The 11,527-nt window shown below is 37.2% G+C and overlaps 1 protein-coding gene across 1 annotated transcript; it reads left to right on the top strand.

The window, feature by feature from the left end:
* Nucleotides 1–2,800: 2,800 nt before the first annotated feature.
* LOC147604435 (uncharacterized) lies at nt 2,801–6,052 on the top strand. The gene is made up of 6 exons (XM_086795681.1): nt 2,801–2,887; nt 3,446–3,606; nt 3,897–4,007; nt 4,100–4,248; nt 4,480–4,571; nt 4,658–6,052. Exons 1-6 carry the CDS (start codon nt 2,801–2,803, stop codon nt 5,939–5,941), a joined length of 1,884 nt encoding a protein of 627 aa, XP_086651807.1. The 3' UTR covers nt 5,942–6,052.
* The last annotated feature ends 5,475 nt before the right edge of the window (nt 6,053–11,527 follow it).

The following is an 11,527-nucleotide window of genomic DNA, read 5'->3' as shown; positions in this document are numbered from 1 at the left end:
TTGCAGTGGCCATGTTTAGCTCTACAGTAAGTAGCCATGTCTATGTAAGGTGAATTTTTTTACTGGATCAAGACATGTCTATGTAGGGCCTCCAGGATCAAGTGCGCTGAGCGCACTTGATCCTGGAAGCTCTACAATAGCCATGTTAGCTTTGCAGATAAAGCATAAGCCAATGTTTAGCTCTACAGTGGCCATGTTGAGGTCTAAATTTTTTGATGGGCATGTTGAGCACTTATTTTTAATAAAAACATAGACATCTTTTGCTAATGTGGATGCCTCCATGGATAGACAAGACATGCCTGTGTAGGGCCTCCAGGATCAAGTGCGCTGAGCGCACTTGATCCAGGAAGCTCTACAATAACCATGTTAGCTCTGTAGATAAAGCATGTTGAGGTCTAAATTTTTTGATGGGCATGTTGAGCCCTTATTTTTAATAAAAAGATAGACATCTTTTGCTAATGTGGATAGACAAGACATGCCTGTGTAGGGCCTCCAGGATCAAGTGCGCTGAGCGCACTTGATCCAGGAAGCTCTACAATAACCATGTTAGCTCTGTAGATAAAGCATGTTGAGGTCTAAATTTTTTGATGGGCATGTTGAGCCCTTATTTTTAATAAAAAGATAGACATCTTTTGCTAATGTGGATAGACAAGACATGCCTGTGTAGGGCCTCCAGGATCAAGTGCGCTGAGCGCACTTGATCCAGGAAGCTCTACAATAACCATTTTAGCTCTGCAGTGCAAGCATAGACAATAACCATTTTAGCCAATGTTTAGCTCTACAATAACCATTTTAGCCAATGTTTAGCTCTACAGTGGCCAAGGGCTCAACATGCCCATCAAAAACAGACATCTTTTGCTAATGTGGATGCCTCCATGGATAGACAAGACATGCCTGTGTAGGGCCTCCTAGATCAAGTGCGCTCAGCGCACTTGATCCTGGAGGCCCTACATAGATCAAAATACAAAATACAAGATCAAGACCATCTTGTGCAAGTAGACATTCATGGTCCCACACACAAAATACAAACGCAAGGAAAAGACGCACATTTAAAAAACGTAAAAGAACATACTCTCTTTCGGGCAGGTGATGCTCGGGCAGGTGATGCTCGGGCAGGTGATGCCCTTTGTCGTGAGGGTGAGAGTTGCAACATGAGCGCAGCAGACATCTTCATCTTCAACGTTGTTGTACTTCACAACGTTACTGTGCAATAGATTACAGTCGTGTAAATATTTCTAAAAGTCGTGTAAATATTTCTAAAAAGGACTTCTTCTAAAAGTCGTGTAAATATTCGTGTGAATATTTACATTAAACCACTAAAAATTAAACCACTGTAGTACAAGGAAAAATGTGCAAATTATACTTCAAAATCGTACTGGGAAAATTACAAAACAAAATCCTTCTGGGAAAATTGCAGTACAAAATTACAAAAACAAAATCCTACTGGGGAAAATTACAAAACAAAAACGTACTGGGCAAATTTAGTTTTAGTCCTACTGGGAAAATTACAGGGCAAAATCGACAAAATCCTACTAGAAAAATTGCAGGACAAAATTGTGGTGAAATTTATGCATCCCCACTGTCATCTTCTTCACTGTCATCCCTATCTTCCTCACTGTCATCTTCTTCACTGTCATCTTTCTCACCGTGGGAGTCGGGGATGTTCTCTGCATCTGCATCATAGCCTGTGCCTGTGTTTGCCTCGGGCATTTCTTTATGTTCTGCTTCCTCTTCCTGCTCGGGCATTTCTTCAGGCATTTCCTCCTCTTCCTCCTCTTGTATTTCCTCTTCCTCTTCTTCTTCCTCGAAAGGAAAATTGTACCAGTCCACCCGAGAATATTCTGTGGTGGAATCGCTATCTGCGATTCCATCATGGCAGCTCTCATACCATTCAGCCATTTCACTATTTTCACTAATTTCACTATTTTCTTCTTCAGAGGTATCACCCTCTGAAAATGTTGAGAAAACTAGAGATAGTAATATATAAATAGAAAGACAAAGCAGCTCCATTGTATCTTAAGAGGAGGGTGGTCTGAGAGCAACTAATAAGAAGCAATGGCAAAACAGTGCATGAGAAATAACATATAAAGAGAAGAAGGAGTTTTACCACGAGTTGATTGATTGCAACTCGTGAGTAAATATACTAAAAATAGCTTTTCCAGCTTGTCCTTTCATTAGACTTTCATTCCAAAGGAAGCCTATGCCTTTTTCTCACGTGTAATGTATATAGTATTGTTTTGAATATTATACTTTCTTTTTCTCACGTGTAATGTGTTTTGAATATTATTACTTTGTTTTGGATATGTGTGCTCACATTATACTTTCTTTTGGAATGTATTCCTGAAATGTAGGGATTCTGAGTCAGATGTTCAGATTTTTCTACACAAAGTTGGAGGCCCTCTTTTTAGACTGTCATTTTCACATGGGAAATGTTTATTATCAGCCGAATTAATGAAAGAAAAACTAGGTGCAGAACATGAAATTTTTATTGAAGGTCTATTGCAAACTGATGATGGTTTTGAGAGCATAGGGACAATTCCCTTGTACCATGGGATTGGTGAACATGGGTATTATATCTTAGATAATACCCTGTCATCATTTTATGTTGCAAAAGTAGCCATTGCATCAACACCACTCCCTACCCCTGGGGATATTCCTTCTGGATCTGGCAGCAAGACCTCACCTATGTGAGTGATTTCAACTTTTGAAACATGGTAAAATATAGTGAGGTTATCTTTCTTGTTTCAATTGTTGACTTTGGATTGTTGATTTTTTTCCTAGTGACTTGGATGAAGAGGACATGGAAAAGGTGGTGCATGCAGATAATTTAATTGACATTGAGGAAGGTGATCCTGCATTTGACACTGCAGTATCTGCCTTCCAAATTGTTCGTACTTTGCCGCCCAATGACATATTCCATAATATTATAAATGAATGCACATTCAAAGGAAAAGTCAAGGAGCTCCCTAAGAAGTATGAAGAAAATTGCATTTATGAGCTTTTAGATGGGAAGGGCATGGAGGGTATGGAGCACAAATATGAAGGAAATGCATGGACAAAACCCCAGACACAAACAAGAACTAATAAATCTTTTATTTTGAGAAAGAGTTTTTGTGGGGGTACCTTCCAGTGTATGAATGAAAGATGCACTTATCGATTTCGAAACAAATCACCGAATAGGCTCCATTGGAATGGCCAATTATTGAAATCCCCAAATGAAGGATGTTTGGCTTTGGGAAGTTATGGAAACTTAGAGTGTTTCTTTTGTAAGCATGTTCCAATGTGCATAAAAACATGTTCAGTGTCTGCCTACTATTTTATGCCTAAAGATCACTCCCATAGTAGATTGTTCCTTCACTATGGGAAACATACACACACAATTGCTAGAGGCATGTGTCGAGCATCTATGCGAAACATTAAAGCCTTAGTAGCTCGTGTTGTTCAGATGGACCATAATGCGGGTCCACGAAAGGTACAAATGATTGTTGCCAGGGAGTTCGTTTTGAAGGCTTTCACTGACGATGATAAAGTGATTGGAGAGTTTATGTCAGAGAGGGAACTCCAGGAGATGTCTCAAGAGCTAATATCTTTAATAAATCTCAAAAAGTAAGTTCTTCTCTATTGAATATATATATATAGATATATATATATATATGTATGTAATTTCTTAACCAACTTGGTAAATGTAGGGTGAAGCAGATGGTAATGCAAAGTCGAAAGACAAGTCGAGCACTAGGTGATAGATTTGAGGCTATCCTAGAGTTAAAAAGAAAATGCCACTTTCAGTTCTTTCACGGATCAAGGTTTCCCTTGCAAGCAACCAAAAGTGATGAGAGGTGCTATCTTTTCAAGATGTCCACAACTGGCCCTGGCTCTGGCGTTGATATTGTCAATAGAATGGATGCTGCGGGGGATCGAGACCTTCGACATTCATGGGTTTGTTTTGATCATGTACACCGAGTGGAGAATGATTGGCACACAATGGGTGCACATGTGTATGATCACACGTATGTTTTAATTTTTATTCTCTTTTCAAAATGAAATGACTGTTCGACTGAGTTGTTACAATACAATAATCTTCCAAATACTCTTCTTGCAGGATTGGAGAGCTACTCACAATTGCAACTTGTGAGTTTAGAGAGGAGGATGAGACAGCACAGATAATGTTTTGGGAAAATTTGAATGCAGTTATGATCGACCATACTGGGAAATCAGCAAACTTTTTTGGCTTCATGGCCGACGAAGCAGGTGCAAATTGGAATGCTATTAGGTCAGTATATAACAATGGAGATGAGATGGTAGGAAAGGAGAGATCTTGCCTTTTTCATTGGAAGGACAATCTTCGAGTGCATACACAAAAGTATATATATGCTCAACATATGGAAAAACACAATGAAATGTGTGAGAGGTGGAGGACTGCACCAACCAAAGAGGATGCTTTAGTGCTATTCCGTAAGATACGTGCATGGTGGGCAACAGGAAAGGCAGCAGACAGAAACATTCCCAAGCTAGATAGTTGGCTTAGTTGGTGGCACTATAGAGCAAGTCGTTGGGGTCATTTTATTATTAAGGTATGTTATGTATGTTTTTTTTTTCTATGAACTTAATTCAATAGCAGTAATTAAAAAACCTACTGGTTTGGGTTTTCAATGAACAGGATGGTGAGCCTATTGTAAATGCTCTGGTACCACGGACGAACCTCTCTGAAGCCAAGCATGCTAGTTGGCTAGCAGGAGAAGGATACAAACATAAAATTAGTTTGTACGATGCATGTGTTTCAGATCTCATCAATGCTTACTTCCAGTGTGCTCGTCAAATGGCTTTTATGGAAGGAAAATATATAGGTGGAGGGCCTGACCTAGAGATATTAATTGAGAGAGCTCTTTCCAGACAAACTTCAAGCCCTTCTCCAGCTGCTACTTCAAGGGCAATTGATGATGCAGTGATGGGCACTCCAATGTTTACAAACAGGATAAATTTCAAGGGTGAGAAAAAGACTATTCGAGCTAAACGTCCACTTCATGAGGTCCATGAGGGGAATGTAGGGAGCTCTAGCCACCGACCAGAGTTTGTTTATGTGACAGTGGATAAGCATGAAAAAGGGCAAGCATCAATAAATCCAGAAGAAGGTGACGTAGCACTTCAATCATTAGAGCAAGATATTCATCAGACAAAGTGGGCATTGCGCAGGATTCCGATCTTCAATAGAGTAGAATGTAACCATTGGGTAGGAGGAAAAAAATGTAGCAGAAAGCTACGAGGCGGAGAAGTGGCACCATGCTTTTGGAGTGATTGTCAATTATCTTCTTGGAGGAAAGAAAAGTACTGCTATTTCTGTAATAATGATGTTCGACACACTTGGAAGCCTACAAAGACAATCTTACATCCACCTTCAAGTGTTCCTAATGTTTGGCCAATAGCAACAGGTACACACTTGAAAGTCAGGGAAGCTCATGATTTAGTAAAAGCTGGATTTGAGATTGGTGTACAGATTCCAAATAGTTTGCTTCAAGAGAGTGAACAAAACAAGCAAAAAATTCTTGAGGAAGATAAGCAAAAATACCCCTATCGAAAAGGTATATCTAAAGCTGCATATGCACAGATCAGTGCTGCGTTAGATATGAATGTAGAAATTATGGGAGGACATGTTCAAATGGAAGGGCAGAAGGAAATATTTAAAGTCAGGGAAATCCAGAACAAAGAAGCCCTACCCATTGAAGTAACCATTCAGAACCACCCAATATGTTCGTGTGCAGAATTCAATGATAGGTTGGTCAAAAGAAAACCATATCTTGCCTGCAAACATATCTACTTTGTTTTCCTGATGATTCTTGGACAGGATGTGAACAATAATATGCATATCCATCAGCCAAAGATTCCTAATTATATTTTGAAAGAGATGCTCACAAGATCTCAGAGGAGCCACCCACAACAATTATAGGATATACTTATAATGTTTTGAGAATATTTTGAGAATATCAATTAAACTTTTTGTACTCTGTGCGCTATATAAATAACACACTTATATTGATTGATTTAATTAAGTTCAGTGTTATGTCAATGTTTTCAGTCATTTAATAATTAAGTTCAGTGTTATGTCAATGTTTTCAGTCATTTAATAATTAAGTTCAGTGTTATGTCAATGTTTTAGAGAGCAGCACAAGCACAAATCTGCTCGCTTGAAGGGGATAATCTATTTTTGTATTCTGTGTGATTTTTGCTCTTATTTTTGTATTCTATGTGATTTTTTGCTCTGGGCTCGCTGCTCTGGGCTCGCTTTATTGACGCACTCCTTACATATGTGTCAAAATTTTATTGCTCATAGTTTTTTACTAATAAACCTTGTACATTTTCAACTCTTCATCTTATGTGAAATATGCACCTTCTTTAAAGAACTCCTTTAAAGAACTCCCCTTCCTTACATATGTGTCAAAATTTTATTGCTCATAGTTTTTTACTAATAAACCTTGTACATTTTCAACTCTTCATCTTATGTGAAATATGCACCTTCTTTAAAGAACTCCCCTTCCTTACATATGTGTCAAAATTTTATTGCTCATAGTTTTTTACTAATAAACCTTGTACATTTTCAACTCTTCATCTTATGTGAGCATTTACTCATTTTTGGGTATCTTCTTTTACAAATTGGATTTGTCCCCTCCCTACACATGGATTGATGCTATTGGCCCCCATAGGAACCTTAATTGGACCATAATCCAAAAATTTCTGAAAATCTAGACCCTTAGTCTAAGGTTCTTTATACCTATTTCCAATTAATTCCAATTGCACATTGGAAAATTCTTTCTGAATTTCTGTTTCAGGGGGATTCATTTTAATAAGGTGATATATTTTTCTATCCAAAAATATTCAAAATCTGAATATTCTCTCTCTAGAATATATTCTCTCTCTAGGTTAAAACAGTCACAAACAAGATCTCTTATATTTCAGAAAAGGAATTGATTACAGGGGAATATGCTTGACATCAAAAAGGGGTTGGGGGAGGAATCTTACAGGGCCAGTCTCTAGCACCGAACCCACCAATGCTCCTAGCCTAGAAAGGAGCGGCAGGTACTCGCGGCGGAGTCCAGGGAAGCAAACTGTAACATGGAAAAGGCGCTCTCCCTGCTCGGTCACTGCTGGGTCAAAGCCATGCTGCCAAGGTCTGAAGAATGCCCGAGCGCCCCTGATGTCTAGGGAACTCATGGCTAGGACCTTGGCCATGCTCTGGGCTGTCTAGAACTCGATCTGGTAGTGACCACGGCCCAGTAGCTGAACGTCCAGGATCTTGCCCACATCTGCAAGAAGGGGGGCCTGGAGAAGATCCCGGATCTCCCCTCTGCTGGGGCGAGTGGGCAGATGGTGGAGTGTGCCCACCTCTGCGACGAGGCGGAAACAGCGCAAAACAGGGGGGGCGGGGGGTAGATAAGGTGACGGCAGTGAAAGGGGGGGCAGGGCGCTGAAGAAAGATGGGAGGGTGCGAAGGAAAGGAGAAGGAGCTGGGGGGCGGCGGTGCGGCAGGGTCGCGCAAGGCAGCCAGGCGGGGGAGAGGGGGGCAGACGCGAGTGCAGGGGGGGAGCAGACGCGATGGCGGGAGAGGGGTGAAGCGTGCAGACAGCGCGAGCAGGGAGGAGCGTGAGCTTCAGCGGCGGCAGTCAAGCACGGTGATGGTATAGGATCTTTATACCTAGGTATGCTCACATAGCATCCCCTTTAACTAACCTTCTCATCAAGAAAAGTACACTTTTTTAGTGGACTGCAATGTGTTAGAGTGCCTTTGACAAGTTGAAGACAGCCTTAGTTAACCAACCCTATCCTTAAATTTCCAAATTTTACCAAACCCTTTGAGGTAGTTACTGATGCCAGTGGATTTGCCTTAGGCGGTTCTCTAATGCATGAAGGTCATGCAGTGGCCTATGAATCCAGAAAACTTAGAACACATGAGAGGAATTATGCCGTCACCATGAATTGGATTTACTCTTAGTAGTGTATGCTCTGAAGTAGTGGAGACATTATCTTTTGGGACAAAGATTCACCTTGATGACAGATCATCAAAGTCTGAAGTGGATCTTCACCCAAAGGGATCTCAACATGCGTCAAAGGAGATGGATATGCAGACCCTGCAGGAGATTGATTTTGAAATAAAGTATCGATCGAGGAAAGAAAATGTGGTTGCAGATGCGCTCAGCAGAAAAGGCTCCTTGCTTGCAATTACTGTAAGATTCCTCCCCCAACCCCTTTTTCATGTCTAGTATCTTCCCCTGTAATCAATCCCTCTTCAGAAATATAAAAGACTTGTTTCTAACTGTTTTAACCTAGAGAGAGAAAATATTCTAGAGAGAGAATATTCAGATTTTGAATATTTTTGGATAGAAAAATATCTCTTCTAATTCAGATGGGTTCCCCTGAAACAGAAATTCAAAAAGAATTTTCAATGTGCAATTGGAATTAATTGAAAATAGCTATAAAGAACCTTAGCCTAAGGGTCTAGATTTTCAGAAATCTTTAGACTATGGTCCAATTAAGGTTCCTATGGACCAATAGCATCAATCTATGTGTAGGGAGGAGATAAATCCAACTTGTAAAAAGAAAATACCCAAAAATGAGTAAATGCTCACATGAGATGAAGAGTTGAAAATGTACAAGGTTTATTAAAAAAAAACTATGTGCAATATTAAAAATATGAGATATTTTGGGTATAATGATTTTATTATGACACATATGTAAGGAAAAGGAGTCCCTTAAATGCTCACATAAGATGAAGAGTTGAAAATGTACAAGGTTTATTAGTAAAAAACTATGAGCAATATTAAAAATATGACATATGTAAGGAAGGGGAATTCTTTAAAGGAGGTGCATATTTCACATAAGATGAAGAGTTGAAAATGTACAAGGATTATTAGTAAAAAACTATGAGCAATATTAAAAATATGACATATGTAAGGAAGGGAAATTCTTTAAAGGAGGTGCATATTTCACATAAGATGAAGAGTTGAAAATGTACAAGGATTATTAGTAAAAAAAAACTATGAGCAATATTAAAATGATTCCATTATGACACATATGTAAGGAAGAGGAGTTCTTTAAAGGAGGTGCATATTTCACATGCTTGAATGAGTTTTAAACTCATAAAAATTGAGATATTTCATCTCTCCTCTCTCCTCATTCAAGTTTAGTTCCAAAAAGTTAGCTTAACTGACCTAAAAATGGTCAAATATTGACCAAACTGATTTAGAAAATTCTAGAATCAGTTTGTTTGGTTAGGAGCTCAATTTTTCCTATAAATAGAAGCCTCCCCCTTGTTGAAAAATATATAGTGTTTATGCATCGTTACTCTACTCCACCTAAGCCAAGAACTGTGAATTCATTTAATAATTCACTAGTTTTTGGAGCTTCCCTCTTTCTTCAATCCCAATTAGTGGCTCCATCAACATACTTAACCAATTGATTGGTTGGGGGCCTCTACTGTGAACAAAGAATCAAGCAAGTTGTAAGGTAATTAGTGAATATTGATCTTTCTATAATTTCTCAATGTTTCTCTCTTCTCAACCCCTCTCAAGCTTGAGAAGTTTAATTGGTATAGTTTTTTTTTAATGCTATTGAAGTTTGAATAGTAGTGAAGAGTTACATAATGCTATTGAAGTTAATTTTCATTTATGTTTAAATTCTAATGATTTTTATGTAAATTCTCTCTCTCACTCAAGAAATGGTCATACTCATGAACCGTTCTCAATCCAAATCAAGCTTTTCATAAAGCTTTTCCTTAACCCAAGATTAAGCTATGCTTGAGGCCAAACTAATGGCTTTTTCTATGCTTTTAGTTTATGTATATTAATGATTCAATCCATTATGGATTGATAATCCAATTAGAGATTATTTTAATTATTTTCTTAATGATAAGCATTATCCCTTAGAAAAATTGAGATTTATCAGTCATAGCAGCGGAGCTATGGCAAAATTTTTATAAAAATTATGCATAAAATAATTTTATTCAAAGCATAAAAAGAGGACTTCCTACCATATTCTAGGAATTATCATCCTAGATTAATTGAAAGAATTTCACTATAATCATGGAGAAATTAAATTTTAATATCATGCATAAAGGATAAGTTTTTATATCAAAAGTGTTATTTTTACCATTTTTATTTCATGCATAGAAGTATGCATAATGGATAAATTTTTATATCAAAAGTATTATTTTTACCATTTTTAATTTCATGCATAGAAGTATGCATAATGGTTAAATTTTTATATCAAAAGTGTTACTTTTACCATTTTTATTTTCATGCATAGAAGTATGCATAATGGGTAAATTTTTATATCAAAAGTGTTATTTTTATCCATTTTATTTTCATGCATAGAAGTATGCATAAAGGATAAATTTTTTATATCAAAAGTGTTACTTTTATCATTTTTAATTTTCATGCATAGAAGTGTGCATAAAGGATAATTTTTTTTATATCAAAAGTGTTACTTTTATCATATTGGATTTCATGCATAGAGGTATGCATAAAAGTCGATTATTTTATTATAAAAGTGTGACTTTTATCATAATTGAATTTCATGCATAGAGGTATGCATAAAAGTTGATTATTTTATTGTAAGAGTGTTACTCTTATCATATTGGATTTCATGCATATAGGTATGCATAAAAGATATTCTTTTTATACTAAAAGTGTGATTTTCCTCATAAATGGATTCTATGCATAAATTACATGCATAAGAGAAATTCTTTTATTCTAAAAGTGTAATTCCTACCAAATTGAATTTATGCATAGGAAGATGCATAAAAGATTGATTCAAAAGTGTCATTCTCATCTAAATTGAATTTATGCATAGGAAGATGCATAAAAGATTGAATTTTAATTCAAAAGTATCATTTTCATTTAAAATGAATTTATGCATAGGAAAATGCAAAAAAAAGATTGATTTTTACTTCGAAAGTATTAATCTCCTTAAATGGAATTTATGCATAAATAAATGTGTAAAGAAATCTTATATCAAATATAAGAGTTCTCTTGTATTCTATAAATAGATATGAGATGTGATAGGATGTGATAAGAGGTGTATAAGATGTGATAAGAGGTAATAAGATGAATTAAGATGTGATAAGATGTGTATGAGATGAGGTAAGAAGTGTATGTGATAGGATAAGATGTATATGGGTTGTGATGATAGGGCAAGAATGGATGTGATGTAAAAGATTAGATGTGAAGGCATATGGGGTTATATGAATGGGAATGTGGAAATGGATGTATGTATGTGGATGTGTGGATGTGGAGATGGGAGTGTGGATGTATGAATGTGAAAATGGATGTATGCATGAAGATGTATATGCATAGATGTGAATGTGGATGTAGATGTGGTTGTATAGATGTGAATGTGGAATGTGGATATGGATGTATGTATGTATGTGGATGTAGAGGTGGATGTATAGATGTGAATAAAAATGTGGATGTGGATGTATGTGAATGTGGATGTAGATGTGGATGTATAGATGTGAATGTGGAAAGTGGATGTGGATGTATGT

This window comes from Cibotium barometz, chromosome 62 (genome assembly GCF_041138505.1).
Source record: "Cibotium barometz isolate CiBa-2024 chromosome 62, ASM4113850v1, whole genome shotgun sequence".
Lineage (NCBI taxonomy): Eukaryota > Viridiplantae > Streptophyta > Polypodiopsida > Cyatheales > Cibotiaceae > Cibotium > Cibotium barometz.
The sequence above is the reverse complement of the archived record's forward strand: the minus strand, read 5'-3'. Positions and strand labels throughout refer to the sequence as shown.